This window comes from Cupressus sempervirens, chromosome 4 (assembly GCF_028749045.1).
Source record: "Cupressus sempervirens isolate cs-2001-9-10 chromosome 4, ASM2874904v1, whole genome shotgun sequence".
NCBI classification, from domain to species: Eukaryota; Viridiplantae; Streptophyta; class Pinopsida; order Cupressales; family Cupressaceae; genus Cupressus; species Cupressus sempervirens.
Genome location: NC_143121.1, coordinates 132,512,014 through 132,531,374, shown reverse-complemented (window position 1 = coordinate 132,531,374; position 19,361 = coordinate 132,512,014). Strand labels below are relative to the sequence as shown.

The 19,361-nt window shown below is 38.3% G+C and overlaps 1 protein-coding gene and 1 long non-coding RNA gene across 3 annotated transcripts in view; both read left to right on the top strand.

Annotated features, from left to right (window-relative positions):
- The window catches only part of LOC149560310 (protein cornichon homolog 2-like), a 121,300-nt gene extending 105,075 nt beyond the window's left edge, over positions 1-16,225 (top strand). For both annotated transcript variants that reach the window (XM_089824599.1, XM_089824600.1), the window contains 2 exons: positions 15,628-15,750; positions 15,959-16,225. In XM_089824599.1, coding sequence (XP_089680725.1) covers positions 15,628-15,750; positions 15,959-15,992 — 157 coding nt within the window. In that variant the 3' untranslated portion in view covers positions 15,993-16,225. The remainder of the gene's footprint in view (positions 1-15,627; positions 15,751-15,958) is intronic.
- Positions 16,226-18,482: 2,257 nt separating this feature from the next.
- Positions 18,483-18,958, top strand: LOC149560309 (uncharacterized). Its single transcript, XR_016363672.1, has 2 exons — positions 18,483-18,674; positions 18,780-18,958. It is a non-coding gene; the product is annotated as an uncharacterized LOC149560309 (long non-coding RNA).
- Positions 18,959-19,361: the final 403 nt, after the last annotated feature.

Below are 19,361 nucleotides of genomic sequence, written 5' to 3'. Positions count from 1 at the left end.
TCGTTCATTTTGGAGTGCGACGCATTTGGAAAAGGCATTGGCGCAGTACTAATGCAAGATAGACACCCCATAGCTTATGAGAGCAAGAAGCATACGCAAATAGAATGCCTATATTCCATCTACGACAGAGAGATGTTGGCCATCTTACATGCACTAACCAAGTTCTGGCAGTACTTGGTAGGTGCCAAGTTTGTCGTCTGTACGAAACACAATAGTTTGAGATATTTTCTAGAGCAACGAGATTTGAACGAGAGGCAACAGAAATGGGTAAGCAAGGTTCAAGCTTTTGATTTTGACATTGAATATGTAAAAAGAAAGAACAATGTGGTTGCAGAGGCTTTGTCTAGGAAACCTGCCGTCTGCCTACTAACCCAGATTTCAGCCGACTGGAAAGCACATTTATTGGTAGAATATTCCAAAAAAACATTTGCTTGTGAACTAATGGATGGGGACACCAAGGATGATCGGTACAAAGTGGTGGATGACATCACTTACTATAAGAGTTGGATATTCCTAGTGCTTGAATCCAAATTGAAGCAAAAAATCCTGAAGTAGGTACACGACTCACCCTTGGCAGGACACCTGGGCTTCCTCAACACTTACAAAAGTCTTCGGGAGAGGTTTTCATGGAAAGGACCCAAGGGGGATGTGTTGCAGTGTGTAAGAGAGTGTGTGGTCTACCAGCAGAACAAATTCGAACATACTCTTCCTGTTGGGTTATTGTGACCTCTGCCGATTCCAAAACATAAGTGCGAAAACATCTCAATGGATTTCATAACAGGGCTTCCCAAGGTAAACGGAAAGGATTGTATTTTTGTGGCGGTTGAAAAATTGACAAAGTATGCACTCTTCCTCACCATTCCCTTAGATTTTTAGGCCACACAAGTTGCCAATCTATTGTTTAGAGAAGTATTTCATCTGCACGAGTTACCCCGAAACATTGTTAGTGATGGGGATGGGCAATTCATTACTATCTTTTGGACAGAATTGTTTTAATTGGTAGGGACAAAATTGTCACCAAGTACTAGTTACCACCCTCAGACTGACTAACAAACGAGGATTGTGAACAAGTGGCTCAAAGGTTACCTTTGAAACTATGCTTCGACACAACAATAGGCATGGGTCAAGTAGATACACTGGGGAGAATATTGTTACAATACCACATATCACATGTCCATTGGATGACACCATTCAAAGCTCTGTACTGGTACAAACCCCTCTCCTCCATCAATACAGTGTTGGGAGTCAGCTGTGCACCAAGGGCGAGGGATTGACTTCAGGAGGGGCAGGACATCTTATGATACTTGAAGGAAAACTTGCAACGGGTACAAAATCAACAAAAGATGTATGCCGATAGACACCAAATGGAGAGGAGTTTCGAGGTAGGGGACTTGGTTTATCTCAGGCTCCAACCATAGTGACAATCCTCATTGAAGGAAAAGGGAAAAGAAAAATTGAAGTTACGATTTTATGGCCCCTATCACGTAGTCCGTCGCATTGGTGAAGTCACTTACGAGCTGGAACTTCGGGAGGGAAGTCGTATTCATAACATTTTTCATGTTTCATGCCTGAAGAAGGCTGTAGGGCAGAACGTCATAGTAGCCACAAACCTTCCACCACTCAATGAAGAAGGAAAGCTCATATTGGAACTAGCCGAGATCATCAAAGTATGTGAGAAGACTTTACAAAACCGCATGGTGAAGGAATATTTGGTGCATTGGAAACACTTGCGACGTGGGAGAGCGAGCACATTCTCCAGCACCTAGCATTGCATTTGCTTGAGGACAAGCAAAATTTGGGACGAGAGGATTGTAATATTCCTGTTATAAAACAAGTCATTTATCAAACTATTGTTAATGGGCTGATTGATTTAATATATCTCGGACCCATTTTTATTTTGTTTCCATAGTTTGTGTCATCGTCGGCTATCTTTGTATAGCCTTGGAAAGTTTTCCTGATGGGTATTTAAGCACGGCTTGTAGGTTGTCATTAGGCATACTTTTGGATTATTTTCTATGTACTATGAATTCCTGTTGGAGTTCTGGATTGTTTGCCATTTCGGAAGTGAAATATCTTCCCTATTTGGCTTGTGCGGTTTTGGTGGGCTTCAACCCTCACCCTATTTTGTTGTTGCATGTCATAGATCGCTCGAATTTGGCAAATCGGAGCACCATCTTCTAGCAAATATTAATCAATCATCCCTGTGCTTATCTCTGTTCATGGTTGTAATTGTTTGCATTTTTCCACTCCATTATTCTGTCTGTACATCAGCAAGGAGTGGCACCAAACATCATCGTATGACTCACATATCGTTGCTAGGTATCTAGGGCACCATACGACCCCCAAACTATCATTGTATAACCCCCATACTACCACTGTATGACTCCCAAACTATCACCATACAGCCATCTTCGTACGCCATCCCCTCCATCTCCACCATACACCAAGAAAGACTACCATACGGACATCTTTAACCACCATACAGCCACTTGCTCACCATATGACCTTATACTTTGCCATCTCTTCCACTTATGGCCTTAATCCAACATTTTGTACGACCACTACTATGACCTTCACACCGTACAACCCTAACCTTAGGCTTTTGTATGACCATCAAATCGGTTGTCACCAAGCCTCTGCACTTGGGAATATTACACTTCTTGACAACACGACACTAAGTATTGCCAAATTTCTTTATGAACAAATAGTGACTCGGTTTGGCATACCTCTGCAGAAACAAGTGATAGAGTAGTACACTTTATGAATTAGGTAATCAAGATAATGACAAGTGAGTTTAAGATCTTTCACACTTTTTCCAGTCCATACCACCCAAGGCAAATGGACAAGCCAAAACCAAAAACAAAATATAGGTCCATCATGTACAAGACATGTGGAGTAGAAAAAGAGGATTGGGAAGAAAGGCTTCCAACAATCTTGTGGGCATTCCAGACTACTTATGAGGCCACCATAGGGCAAACCCCGTTTCACTTAATGTATGAGCAAAAGGCTATAATGCCTATAGAATATATAGCACCAAGTCTGAGAGTGGCAGTGGAACACAAATTGGGGGACAAGCAAAGCCTAAAAGAGAGGTTCAATGCCTTCATAAAATTGGATGAAAGAAGGATGATGACACAATGGGCTATAGAGATAGCACAATGGAGGAGGAAGTTCTGGCACGACAAACATTTGAAAAGGATGAAGTTTCAACTTGGATAGTTAGTACTAAAATACAATGGTAAGATTGAAATAAAATCAGGAAAAGTCAAAGTTTGCTAGGACTGTACAAAATAATGGAGGTGGGGACAAATGGAGCAATAAAGATAGCAACACTTGACAACAAAACCATAAAAGACTTCGTTAGTGGGTCCAAATTGAAACTCTATAAAGAAAGGGGAGAAACATTGCATATTAATTTATTAGAAATAGTGGCGAATGAGAAAAGACACGAGTACTTAAAAATTATTAAAGAAGAATTAGATAAAGAGAACATACAAGAAAAAGCAAGGAGACTATGAGTAAGCTTTATAATCAGCCAATGCGGAAGAAATAAGGTAGGACGAAGTGAGGCGACCATAAGCAGTGGGAGCCCCCAACATACGAACCTTGGAGTGGTTGAAGCAACCATTGGTGGAGCCGTACGATAGCCAAGGGAAGGGAGCAAGTAAACCCTACGATGTAGAAACAAAACGTAAACAAAGCAGACATGAGTGTCATACGGTGTATGAATAGGAAACAACACAGAAGCATTGTACGACATACAATCAAGCAATAAGAGGATAAAAGTGTCGTACGCAGACAATGTACAGGCAAGGAAAAGGAGAGTCTACATATGGCTAGTAAATTGTCGTACAACATACAGTTGGGAGGTATGAAAGAGCACATTACTGTACAACGTAGAGGTGGAATATGAAAGGAGCAACAGGTACACATATAGAAATGTGGCATGTATACACAAGTAGTGAAAGATTGAAACACATGGAAATAAATACTTTGGGGCGTGGAAGCACAAAAGTGGTAGGGTACTGAATAAGAATTACAAGATGGTGAAATAAAGCATAGGTAAGCCAAGCAGGGGAACAATTATGGATTCAAGAAAAGACAAAGGATTATAGGTGAGGAAAATGACATCTACCACAAAGGACAAAGGGAAGAGCACGAAAAAAATTACAGTTGCCAGTGTCACATTTGAAAGTGTGTTAGGAAGCGAATGCAAAATATGGTGGAAGAATGCAGAGGAAAACCATGTGTTGAAGAGGGCATTGCGTAAGGCAGAGGTAGATAAAATCATTTCTATGCCAAATTTTTATTTGAAAGAGTTTGAGGTTGTGTTAAGAATAATGATTGTTGGATATGATAAGAAAGGGCATAAAACGGTGATTCAATATTTCTAGCAAACCCTTACCATTTCATATTCTGCAAAAAAGATAAACAAGTATTGGGTGTTCCCAACCAAGGATAAGATCCAACAAAAACTCCAACCAAAATGACCATGGAGGACAAGAAGAAATGGTTGGGATTAATGTGCAGGAGCGATTTCACAGAGAAGGAATGGGAAAGTATTCTAAGCAAGAACAATAGTCGAGAACTGAAGAATTTTTTTTATATAAAATGAGGATTGGAGGTGTATCGGGACTTGGTGAAAAGAAAACTCACTAGCGGGAGTCGAACATCCGACATAGCCATTTGGATGTTGTCATTAGTGAATGGGTTAAATGTAGGGAGGGTTTACAATTGGGCTTAACTTCTTTCAGATCGATTGAGGAAGTTTTTGGAGTTGAAGCATAAAGCATTTTACATGCCTCATCATGTGATAGCCTTGTTTTTGGAAATAGTTCAGACACAGGTGGTTCTAAAACACAAACATTTGTACCAACAAACAGGGTAAAATTCTACAAGTCAGCCATGGCATATTGGTTCCATATGGATACATTTGGAGTAGGTAGTGGAGCCATGACAGAAAAAATTAAGGCGCCAAGTTGCACAGGAGACTTTATTCAAACTTAGGTGACGAGGATGGAAGCTCTAATGGAGAAGAAAGGGCAAGTATAGAAGCATCATCATCCCCCTTAGATTCGGGTGGAGATGAGTTCCGGCTAGGGGGGATTAGAGGCACACATGGTGAGGTCGCATTTCCAAGAGCCACTCCCCAGCAGGCCGAAATCCACATTGAAGCATGTACAGATAGGGTGGGTTGTACTCAAGATGGTCATACGAAGGACATAGTGGGGGATGGCCATAGGTAGGGAGGTCGTATCAACAAAGCAAGCATTGACTATACAGAGGAAGCTATAGAGGAACATTATATGGGTGCAAAGGGGGACTAAGAAGAACAAGATCATACAACAAGGACATTCGTACGATAGGAGGGAAATAGCATGACCGTATAGCCATAAGACATTCATATGAGACAAGAAGCCAACATCATGGTTGTACATAAGGAAGGAATCAGTGCAGAGGTTGGAGAAGCCAGTGGTACTTCACTTGCAAGAGGTACACAAGAGGGCAGCAATGCAACACAGATAGGAAAGACAATTCCAGAATGGGGAGTGAGAGAGATTTCATTCCCAGCAATGGCAAATTTGGTTCCACCAGAACAAATGAACTAGACCAAGGTGGTTGATCATCGGCTGCATAAGAAGGCTCCACGTACTACCAAACTCAACACTCTTAAGGGAATTGAGGTGGCTCGGCCTATTGCATTGGTGGTAAAATTTGTAGGAAAGAAAGTAGTACAAAGTAGCAGTAGGAAGCACATGGAAGCGACTGGAACCGAAAAAGAGGCAACACATGTTGAGGATATAGTGTTGGAGAAGGCAGATAGATTGATGGGAAAGTTTGAGATGCAAAAGATGTACCCCCACCTTCACCAACCCTATTGGAGATGGAAAAAGAAGACATGATTGAAGCATAGAGTGAGCACATGGAACTAGTAGGGACAAGAATGTAGACACCCTCATTGGAGGAAAAAGCTGAAAAGCTCCTCAAGGGATTACAGAAAATGGAACAAACCACCAAGGAAATCATAAAGCAGTCTAAGGAGCAGAATTTGGACACCATAGTCAAAGTAGCAAACTCCCTTGCAAAATTAATGAAGAAAGATTGCCATACAGATTGGAACTTACTCATGCAAAGTGAAGTAGGGCACGGAGAGGCAATAGAGATATGGAAGGCCGAAAATACCATACCTACAGTTATGGAACAACCACCTCTCATGTAGTCACTTGTTCAGATGGAGGAGGCGTTTAGGGGACATTCTTGGAACTCCAACAAGAAAAGGAGTTGACAAGTAGAATAAAAGAAGATTGGGAATTGGAGAAAGCAACCAGGCAGAGAAGTTGGCATCAGCGGAAAAGGCTAGGATGGAAGCTTTGCAACTGCTACAAGGAGTTCGAGCTAAGCAGATAGAAGTTGAACAAGATCTACGACTTTTGCGGCAAGGCACATCCAGTTCGGGGATGTCTTCCCACCCTACATCTTGAAGTCTAGTTTTCTTTTGGTTAATTGTTGGGTAGTTATCTGGAAGACGACTTCTTCATTTAGGGAGGATAATGTAGGGTGTAATAAAACAATAATTTAATTAAAGATAGTAATGGGTTTGGGTAGTTATGTAGCAAGGGGATGTGTCAGTTGGTCTCCCTAACCAACAGAGCACTATTTAAGAACATTGGAACATGTATGATGTACTTGTGGTTTTGGTAATCGATATAGAATACTATTTGCCGTCGCAAATATTTGGTATGCTTATCTTGGTAATAATTTCTTATGTTGATATTGGCAAGGTTAATTTGTGCTTTAAAATACTGTACGGTAACCATTTTGCATACATCATGTAGGTCTCATGAATGAGTGACTATGACTTTGTCTCACTTCATACAAGCACAATGACATGATGTATAGCCATTGTGCGAATGCAACAGTGAACATTATATCATTTGAATTAAGATTGCATTTAAATAAATCATTTTACAACATATGATCATAATCAGTGAAAGTAATAATTGAAATATCCATAAACATATAAGGCACAATAATTATCAATTGTTATAACGTAATCAATAATCTTGAACCAAAATACACGAGCTATCATCATAAGGCACCATGCAAACATGATCAAAACACTAAAAACATCATGATCTAATATATAAATCAGCAATATTGCAGTAATCAAATGCATCACACAATGCAACCACCAAATCACATCTCATGAATAATCAGGAAATAACTTCCTCATGATACAATTATAATCCAATACCCACTAGCACAAACATTAATGGAACCATCACTTGCATCATAAGCCACCTACCATCATGACCACAATTGTAATCTCACAATGGACACAAGAATAAACTGAAGTGGTGCATCTCACGATGCGAACATAAAACCATAACACGAGAATGGTCATCAAATTACAAGAGCAATTCAACCAATCACATAGGAGCAATAAGAAACATCCAAAGACAAAGCAAGGCATTACAAATCAGGTATTTTGCCAATCAAAACAATGATTCTCGCAACCAAGCATTAAGGCATACATAACTTACTAATGCAACGACATAGATCAGATCACCCTGAAGGTACAAACCACACATGATTCCAACATGATCACATAATACAAGCAAGAAAAGTCAAAGGCACATCCATCAAGATTTAATGTAAAATACAAATGGGAGAGGCACTATAATGGGTATTGCCGAGACGCTGCAACCATCGCGCAAATGACTGGTGGGCACCCACTTCTATTAGGAAGTAGACATACAACACAGGCTCGTACCAACAAAACCACTTAGAGAGCAGGAGGTGAGGCAACCTAGGAAGGAGAAGATACCAATTGCAGTCAAAGAAATGATTGGAATCAAGAAAAAGGCACATTAGGGAGATGCCTCCCTACTTTTGGTGATGTTGATGGATGAGTTGAGTAGGAGGGAGATACAAGGGGCAACCAATCTCTCTAGACATGTGGATATCAAATCTGCCTCAATAGATTTGGAAAGACTCCTCACCTTTATGAGGAATGACTACGAGCATGAGTTTTCCCAACACTTTATAGCCGATGAGTGGTTGGCCTCAAAGACAATTGAGATGATGGAGGCATGGCACATGCCACACTCATTGGATGGGCAAGTTGATATGATAGACACCCTACACAATATGGAGAGTGTGGTTCAAGTAATATTTTTTCTGGTTGCAAAAGGCAACCCATTTGGTTGAGGCCAAGGTAGGGAGGGTGACCCAATTAGAGCAAGTGGCATTTGTTTGGGAGTTGGTGTAGCACAAGAAACTAAACATCGTCGGGAGGGAGTAGAGATGCCCTTGGAGGAGCAGTTGGAGCAAGAGAAGGAAATCAGAACGGAGGAGGTGCAATTTAGAGAGATGGAGGAACATTTGGTTGCAATGATAGGAGAGCTCAGGAGTACCAAGAAGGGTTTGATGGACACTGTATAGATGGTAAGAGTAATACACAAGAGGTAGAAGATAGTAGAGTAGGATCTACAACTCCAAATTCTTTTTGGTGCATCCAAGTTGACATCCTCGGCCACTCTAGGAAAGTCCTCTCCCCTTGCTTCTCAATAGTAGATTTTGTAGTCCATCAGCCTCATTTTTATTTCGTCGTCTGGAGGACGACTTTGTTCTTGGTGGGGCCGATGTTGGTGGTAGTTTTATTGATAAGAAAATTAATATTTCATCTAATAAAAGACAATGTAATGGATTACAGTTCTCAAGTAATTATAGTCGTCAAGGGTTGTCACTCTTAATTAACTACCAAGCGCTACATATATCTTTCTTGTATTGGGAACTGAAACATTATGATGGTTGTACACATTACATGTTTATAATAGAGTTATATATTTTTGCCATATTGATATGTTGTCTTAAGTTCTATATTGAATGTGTTCATTTTTATATTCTCGTTTACTCTGTAAGTTAAAGCACTCACCGCAAGGAGTAAACAATGACTTTCGAAGGGTGCTAAAACTTGCTAAGGGTCTACTCTTCCACAAGTTGTAGCAATCATGTCAATCTTTAATTTATATAGCAACTTGTAGAAGATGGATTGGTAATAATGTAGTATTGTCCAATTGAGGTTCAAACTATAGACATTCTATCAAGTCCCATTGATGTGAGAATTTCTTTTCTTGATAACAAATTGATTTTTATTTATCGCTTTTGACTAGAGCTTTGAATTAATGGGGGTCACATTTGGGGGACCCCGTCCCCAAGGTGATTACAACATATAGGTCTAAGGTTTTAACACCTTACATATTTTATTATTTTACTTGTGCTGTAGTAGTGTTACTCTTTATGTCTCCTATTTTACCGCTATATAGTAGTGTCACTCCCACCTTATAACTGCCTTCATGACAACTACCACGACCAACAACCACCTTATCTCTCAACTTGTTGATCCACTACCTTATGCCTTCCATTATGACAATGCAACATTTGGTATCGCCCCCTTTATGTCTCCCATATAGCGATAAGCTAGAATTATTGACGCCCTCCTTATGACTCCCATCCACCGACAACAACCTTAGTGCTCCAAGTAATCACCAGTTTACCTCTGTGTAGGCATTAGAAACAGGGTGTGGGCTCTCGTGAACATTAGATGATGCAGACTCCAATAGTACATTGGGGAGAGAAAAGTTGGAGACAACATTACTACAGAATGTTTGCAGGAACACCATGAACAATTGGCCCAACAGAGCATAGTGGGAAATCATGCCTCCTTCCTTCATTGTTGTTGAAGAGCAAATGCGTGCAGGGGCTGGGCAAGGTGAATCGAACCAAAGACAATTATCAACACAGACTTCCAACTTTACTGTTGGATTAGGAGGTGAACCCCCATTGATGTGAGTTTTATTCCAATACAACATACAAAATCAAATACTCAATGTTTTGGAATGAATTGTCAATCACTCAATCCTCTCTTGATACAAGGTCCTCTCTCATGCTAGGCTTGTAAAGTAAGATCACATAAATGATTTCAAGGTTCCTTCAATTGTGGATACTCACTCAATTAAATAATGTGATTTGTTGGCAATCACATAGGGGACTTACACTAGTTGATTCAATGGTTATCAACTATTTGCACTTCTAAAGATTTGTCTTCACAATGTGCAATAAAAATATAGTTCTGATTTTTAATTTTCACTTCAACTCAAATTTGAAGTTCTGCTTCTACTTCTAACTTGTAATGAAAGGAAACATGGATGGACTTGGACTCTAGCAGACAAAACTTAACTAATGACTCCACCCACCTAGTTCAAGTTTCTAAAAAGCACTCAAATGACTTTCGAATCAATATCCCCTATTCAATCCCATCAAATGGATGCAAACTAAAGATTGAATATCATTTAAAGTGTTTTCAATCATCATCTTACCACACAAGGCACACTTACAATCAGCAAGAGGCTACTGGCCCAGATTTGTTCAAGTCTATCAAGTGAACATCCACAATTTCTTCCATCCAACTAAACTACTTTTACTTGACAAAAAATGAAATCCCAATATAAGTGAGATGCAAAGCACCATGCAATACTCTGAAATGATCATATAAATCCACTTTGAAAACCAACAATGAGTAGAGAACAATTTTGGTAGTACTTTGGCAACAATTCTCCAACATAACTCTCTTGCAATTGATGTGAGAAATCCTTTTTATACAAGGGCTCAATTACAATGAATGGCCAAGATTAATCCACATAAGCTCTACTTAGGGCTTCCGTAACCATAGCTACAAATATTAAATGCCTACCCAATTACAATTAAGCACCACCATATGGGTCAATTAAAAATCCCATTGCTTTCATGGGCCAATGAGAAAATAGAATAGGCATAACCACTTGATAAGATGCACCCACAAATGGGCCAATGAAAATTTACAATATTTTGTGGCCAATGAGAAGAGGGGGCTTGTAGAAGAAGCCAACAACTAGCAGATCAATGAGAAAATTCAAATGCTTTCAGGAGCCAATTAGAAAAAACACCATGGGCCTATGCCACTCTGTGCCAAATGACCTAATCAGAATAAGGCATTTATTTATCAACCAATGAGCAAATTTAGGACAATGTGGGCCTATGCTACCTCATGACTTTGGGAATTGTGCTCCGCATCCTCATCCTCCTTTTCACCTTAAGAACTTGGAAACAATCTCATTAATTATATTTATGGCAACACTTGACATATTTATATTGCTTGAACAAAGGGCTGCCACCTCAGCATACTCATCTAGAAACTTGATAAATACGGCCTTATTTGTTGATGATAAATCATTTTCAAGCCCTCAATTGCGATGGCTCATCTTCTCAATCGCTTCATCTTCTTGGAATTTCTTCATCTTCTTTGCCTTAGAGTCTTTCTCTTATCTTAATCATCTAAGTTGTTCCAGTGAATGAATTTCAACTTAGCCTTCCTTCAGTACTAAATCTCTGATTGGTGTAGATGGAGGGTTTGCATACCACCAATGCATTGATCTTCTCAGTTGCCTTCATGGATGTGTTGGTCCTTTGATCTCAGTATTGCACCTGCTGTTTGAATCCACCATGGAAACATCTTGCTTGCACTTGAACCCTCCAGCTCTTAGCCACCTCTTGTCTTGTCTTGAGGCCTGCAACATCAACACTTAGTCGAATCTCAGATTTTATAATGTGAAATTAGGACTAAATCTAAAATATCTACTCGCTGATACACAAAGTCAGACCCCTGTGATTTGTATCAGACCTGAAAATTGATCTTTTTAAGCTATCATATCCCATGAAAACAGTAAGGAGTTGATTAGATCTCTGTCTTAGGTACCACAGACCCCTTATTACATCATTTTAGCAAGATTTTACCACAAAGGGGGGACTGAAAATGCCAAAATGAAACCCTGCCACAGAGCTAAATGGCTCTGAAAATGATGATCAATGTTGCAAATGATGAAGCTTGAGGTGCTGGGCTGGGTCTAGACACTTTCTGTTGACAATCCTACAAGAAAAACCATTGAGAAAAGCCTTACAATCTGCCCCCAATAGTTCAAACCTTCTCAGTTGTACCTGCAATTGCAATCACTATGGAAATAATCTTTAGATTGTAGCAGCTTGCATTGATTAAATAGAGGATTGTTGGGGTATGAGGCAACTGCCAATTCAACTGGGTTTCAAATGCTTGCAATCCTTCACTTGTTTTTAATGCTTGCAATTCTTCATTAAATGAATGCAACCTCGAGTTTTGAATTCACAGCCATAGCATTTAATTCATTTCATTTTGAATTTCAAATTTTAAAAGCTTACATTGGATCAATCATCAAATGTCCTTATTATTGGTTGTGGACATTAAATGCAAGGCCTTGATGTGTTAAATTCAAGATAATATTAAGATAACAAGGGTTTGCATCGAGTTTTGCACCCTAGATCTGTATTTAAATTATATACGGGATCCACCTGGACTTTTGTGCCTGATTTTAGCATTGAAATTTCAATTTGTGATGTCACCTCGAGTTTAGTGCCAATATTTAGTTTCTTAGGTCGGTTGTGGGCCTGGGCACTTTGATTTAGAGGACTTATGGGGCCACATGTTTCATTATGAGGGGTCCAAATCAAGTCTGACTCAATCCCCAACCCATACACTATCTTGTAAGGTTGTTTTGCCTTGAATTTTGGGCCCAATATCGAGTACAGAACCCTAGTTTCTTTAATTTCAATAACAGTCATCTCAGATCTAGGCCTCATTGTTTCATTTTTAGCCTACACATGATATTAAATAGGTTTGATTTGGCTTCCTGAAGCCACACCCTACAAATAGAACCCAGTTTAAACCCAATTGCTCTCAGATTTAGGCCTTGTCTAATGCAACTAAGGGTAGATCTGAGTTGTATTTAGTACCAGACCACAAAGTTGAAGTGCCACACTATAAAGTAGGGCTTTTTCAAGCTTATCAAATTCGAATCGAGGCCTGGGCAGATTTCTAAGGCCTACGTGTTTTATCACAAGACCACAAGTAGCAAGTTCTAGACTTTCGAATCCCATACACTAGCCATGGGGTCCAATTTTAAGCCCGATTCTCATCAAATTATGACCTGATATAATTAGACCAGGCCCACATATTATACTGATGTGTTGTTAATATTGCATTAGGTGTTGCTCATGGGCACTAAGGTTGCATTTCCAGCTATAGGGCCTATTTGCCTAGAGTGTTGAGCCATCTAGAACCAAATTTTGGGCTCCTCTTGCTCGGATCAAATCCGTGTCTCATCATCTCCTTCCTTTATTAGTCATGCGATGAGTAGATGCTTCCTCCCTCTTTAAGATGATAAGGGGCTTCATTCAGCTTACTTAAGGTGAGAATGTGCTTCCTTCACCTCACTTGAGATGAGAAGGTGCTTCCTTCACCTCACTTGAGACGAGAAGGTGCTTCGTCTCGCCTTCTTTGGGATGAAAAGGTATCTCATCTCCTCTCCACTTGGGATGAAGAGGTGTCTCATCTCCTCTTCACTTAGCCAAAAATAGCTCAAAATCCTTCTTTAATTTCAAGTGTTACACTGGGACACGTTTCCAGCAAAATTTCACCCGTCTCCATTTTCAAAACATCCTGGAAACTTGGAAATGTCCGGAAACCTTTCCCTTGGCTGTCCCATGAAATTAATGTTTCAGCTCTGATAATTTGTTTGATTTCCACTCTCATGTGAACTCTAAAGTTAAATTATTTAGCACAAACATTACATGTCAAGGTTGTATAATTTATTAATAGAATGCTTTATCTTTGTTTTTATATGAATATTTGAATTTTCTGTATATATTTTAAATTTTCTCTATTTTTTATATAGCTGTTCCCACTGCTGTCCCCTGCTCCAAGAAAAAAAATTCTGTCCTAAAAACCATTTCCCCATCCCCTCGTCCCGGACACCTAGGGTAATAGTTAATTTCTGACTTCAAGACTTTGCCAATTTTCGCAAACATTTCAAGTCCTTCCAAAGAAGATCCTTTGCATTTCAGATTGTTGCCAAATCTACCTACCACCTAAACCTATCAGCAAAAGAGGGGGGGGGGTGCATTTATAATGGGGTGATGGTGTGAAAACCAAAGAAGTCATCCTCGAGTCTTGACAAATTTGTAATAAGTTTTAGGATAATCTTGGTGTAGTTAGTAGATTGACCATTAAGGGAGGGGATTCAAGTAATATTGTAATATTTAGTTTATAATGGTTGATCAAATTTTTAGGATAGACTTTAGTAATATTCTTTTTCAGTGAGTTCTTAGTTGTCAATCTTATCCTTTACAGATAGATCTTTTGTATCCCTTATTTAAAGAGACTTTTGGTTCTTTATTAAAATTGAATATCTTGGTAATCATTTTGTGTCTTATATTGTGTAATAATTTCTGAGGCTGAACAAGGGAGTATGGTACATAGCTTTAGGATGATACAGGGATTTAATTGCTAATTCCATTCGATTTCTATCACTGTTACTAATGAGAATGTAGGTGCCTTTCTTTTTCATCTGACCTGTAGCCCATAGTTATCTTGGTTTTAACTGCTTTTTAGTATACGGCAGTACCATACATGTTTTGGGCATTGATGAGAGGCTGTTATGATCATCCATTTCGTTTGGGGGTATGCTACATGGTTTCAAGATGATACAGGGCTTTAATTTTTATGCCCACATGGTTGGTTTTTACTTCGATTTCTGTCTCTGTTTGTAAGGAGCTGTTTAGTACTTTATTAATCATCTGATTACCAACTCACGTTTATCCTGGTTTTTAGTGGTTTCTAGCACTTGTACTATTCAAGTTTTGGGCGTTGATGAGAAGCTATAAGAACTCATCTGTTTGAGTGTGTTAATTATTGTCTTTCTTGCTATCTGGATCTCAAAATCTTCAAAACTAACAGTTGGAGTTCTCTTGTCACTTTGTTTATAATTTTATAAATGATATTTTTGCCGTTCTACTCCATGTTTTATAAAAATCGCATGGATACATATTGACTCAATTACTCAGGAAATTTGAAAGTTCTAATTCTTATTTAGCATCATTGATTGTTCAAAGTGCATCTAGAAGTATGTTATATATTGTAAGCTTAATTTTATGACACGGTCCTCTCTGCAGTGGTTGTTATTAAGTAGTCACGGGACTGTTATCTTGCAGCCCATTAAACTAGATTGAATAATTTTTTAAATCACTTGAACCTCTCCTTGTCAGGTATTTTTAACCCTTTAGCTATCTATTTGACAGGTATCCTATTAAAATCAAAAGTCAGTGATCAAGGAAAACTAGGAGTTCTGGTTTGTGCTCCAAAATTTGTTTATTTAGGGAAGTGATGAGTTATCCATGAAATAGCCATTGACAAGTTAATATACATTTGGCTGAAGAATCTAACTTTGCTCTGCTATTATTGTATTCTATACCATTGATAGTGACCTGTAGTTTTGTTTTGAAGAAAAATATTAGTCCTTTCTTGGTAATGCTCTAATGTTGATATAATTTCTTAATGTGGCTTCCCTGTAAATTTTTGCCAGCAATGATCATCAGTTTCTAAATATAAATCATGAAAGTGCATATGTATTTTGTATTTGCTCAGTTGTGGTACTTTTGATCCCTTTTTTTCAAGTTTTAGATCTATTTTTTTATTTACAGAACTTTATTTTGTTACAGGTATCATAGTGGGAAGCATTTACTTGATGTGACAGAAATTTTTAACCAGCTCAATGCCGAGAAAAAATACCGTATGATCAAGTTTGGCTATTATCTCACTATTTTCTGTGTTGTTATCTACAGGTCTGGTTCTACCTTTAATTTCAGACTCAGATCTAAAGCATGCTAGATTTCTGTTACTATAATTCATATAAAGTAGTAAAGATGGCTAAGATGGCTAGATTTCTGTTAGTATGCTCTTCTATATGTAGCAGTGGCATTGACAATTTCCTAGAGCAAACACGGGTTGTTTAATATTTGTTTTTGAGCAATTTGCTTCCTTTATTTGCAGGATGCTTTATGCTGTAATTGAAGAAGATTATTGAATGATGCAGTTGTCTTCTCGGTATTGGTTTTTAAATCATCAAATGGTGTAACATTTTCTCTTCGGGACTGGACTCCTCCCCACATCTCTAATGTTGCAGATGTGGGGGTCATGGCTAAAATCTGGACTCATTTTGATTCAGTAATTATAAACATGATAGCTCGCGCCTTGATGAATCTGTTCTATGATAGACAAGTTTAAAGCTAATTAAAGTTGCATTCTCATTTTGCTTCCCTTTGTATGGTCAAAATCAGAGTCAATATTATAAGCTTTGCAGGAGTATTTTGTGTGTTAATGTTGACAGAGAGGATAACCAACTACAATTAGCTATTCTGCAGATGGTTTTTAGCTTAGACCCAAACTATTATGAATTGAACATTACCATCTTTCAAAGTAAAAAGCATATGCAATACTTTACTAGATGGGTTTTTATCTTGGATGGACCTTATTTTCCTCTTTCTGCATGATCAAATACACATTAAATTGTTCTATTGTGGTACCAGCAATGTGGATGTCACTTATTGTTGGGGTCACTGCTAGAATTGAAACTTTTCTTGGCTTTTACTTGACTCACTGTTTTGGATCTGAGATTCAATTTCCAGTGACAGTGTGCAATTGTTGATCAGAATTGGAAGTATTTGAATTTGATGAGTGGTAGATGAGTTGAAAATGAATGGTTCATAAAGCACAACACTTCTAAATGTTTTGTTAATGGGGTAGTGAAGTGCACTTAACCTTGGAGGAGACTACGTGGTTTAAGCATAGTACTGGAATGGGGTCCTCCCAGAAAGGCCCAATGCTTCACTTGTGTGAGCATCAGCTCGATGCAATGAGTGCTTAAGTGTACCATTCATTCTCATGAGAGATGGGTTCTTGTGAACCAGTACTTGTGAAAATTAGGTCGATGAGTTTTGACACAAAAAACTACATACTTAAATCTTGATAGCAATATCATAACAGTATTTGAATCTTCCAATGGAAAGGAAGTAATTGTTGGCTAATTAATTAGGGTTTGTTTGTTGTGTGCTCAATAAAGGATAGTGGACAACCAACTTCTTACCATAGCTTGGCAATATTTATATTTGTTTTGATCATATTTTTGATATTAAAAGGAGCCAAGAAACAAGAGGGCTAATCCTTTACACAAGCAAGGCCTTTTAGGGGATTAACAGACCATCAAAAGCACATAGGCAGCACAATATGTTCTAACTAGAATTACAAAAAGCAGCTCATCGCAAAACACAAAGGCTTTAGCCCAAAAAGAAAGGGCCACACTTACACCACAAGAGAAGAAGGGCAAAAGTTCTTTTTGCGCCATCAGACAACTGTCCAGATGATACTATCCTTAGGCTCCCCAACAAAAAGGACTCTGCTAGGGCAACAATCAACACCGTGGCTAGAGTGTTGAGAAAGCTGATGGTGCCAACAGAAGCATGATTCAAAACATAAGCAAAAGTAGAGGGAATAAAGAGGTTCTAGCCAAAGGGTGTTATCCCAATAGAATTGGGGAAAAAACAATGGTTGCAGTAAGAGTAAGACTAAGGATGACAAAAACATGACCCCGATTCGCAGTAGGACAATCATCAAGATTTTCCATAGGGGTAGCTTCTTCATCAACCACCTATGAATCCTCAAAGTATGACTCAGAGTCAACTATTAAATGATCATTACATGCAACCTTCCACTAAGTGGTAGCACCTTTGTGGCACAAAAGAGCACAATCAATAGCCTTGTGACTAGTAGAGAAGTAGCACTGACCATAGAAGGGGAAGCCCTCATAATCTAGTGCTTGAGTCCATGCCTTTTCTCCAACCATGAGTACCAAGTCCCCTAGAAGTAGTTGGTTATTTCGTTGATACAACTATTTATGTGTTGAATAAAGTAGTTTTACTTTTGAGAAGAATTTAAACTAGGGATGTTATTGTTTATCATACACTAATGCAAAATGTTTGTTCATTTAGCATTAAAGGAAGACATTTTAATGTGATATAAAAACATGATAACCCAATATATTGTTTTTGGAATAATTTGTACATAGTAATGTTATTCTTCTTTAAATTGGTTATATTCATATGTTAAGTTTCAGAGTCATAATGCTTGAGCGTGTAAAGCTCAACATTGGCATTGAGACTAAGTTTAGATAGCATGGACAATGGAACAGTGTTGGAGCAATTTATTTATTTGTCTAATTTTCCAACTGCTTGAACCATTTGACAAGTTCAAAACCAAAGAACTTGCGTATGATGTAAGTTTTCACATGCAAGGAAATAAAGTTCAATCCTCGTGTGCCTTTACATGATGCCATTAATGAAATCAATCTAGTATGTGAATTGCTTGTTAGTTTTGGATTAAGAAAAGGCCAGAAGCTAAGCTCCAAACAAATCATCCATGCTTGTGTTACACACCCCGTACATAAAACTAGTACTTTTAAATATTGAGTAGCATATCTGTAGCTTGTTAGTGCCTCTAACGGGACAGGACTGTGTTGCAGAGAAAATATGTCAATCATTTGAAAGTATGGTGCCATCGACCGAGAAATCCTTATTGATGGACGTTACTGTAGCCGACACTGCAACCACAAACTAGTAACTACGAGCACGACCACTACTCATATAGTGTAAATGTTAACCACACGGATATTGTAAAAGTGGTTAACCGGACCACCACATGAAATTATTGCAATGTACGAAAAGAGGATTGCCATGTGACATTTTAAAATTTCAACACTTCGGTTCAAATTTGTGGTGTAATAATTGAAGATTGTTTTTTGTTTTTGTTGCTCTTGAAGAGGTGGTAGTCTTGCACAGTTGTGGTAAAAGTCAATTGGATCCCTCGTGGGATCAGGAGGCTCAGATCCAAGGCGTGAGATGCCACAACAGGAAGATTTTCGTATGGTTGTATAAGTTTAAAATAAATATTACGATGTCATGATTTAATCGAGAATTTTAAGGATTGATTATTGATTAATATTTTTATTAATGGATATCATCAGGGAAGTCAAACATTATTTGCATTTCATTTTACAGATTTGCCATTTGTACAACATCCAGTATGCAATGTTATTTTTTTTGAAAAGTTTGTTGTGTATTGTACGTATGAAATGTTTAGGGTGTGAATATTGTAGTTTAGATTATCTATTGGCATTTGAATAAAGATGGTTTCTTATGTTAATCACGAGGTTTTTTTTTGGTAGCATAGTCGTAAACACAATATCTCGACTTGCAATAGGAAACTTGAATGTATTTTTACGTTTTCCTTTATCTTCTTGGATTAAACCCAAAAATGTCAATATGTTTCCCTTCATCGTTTACGTTATTCATATTTTAGTAAATTTGTTGTGACGATAATGTGTTTGACTATGTCTATGAAC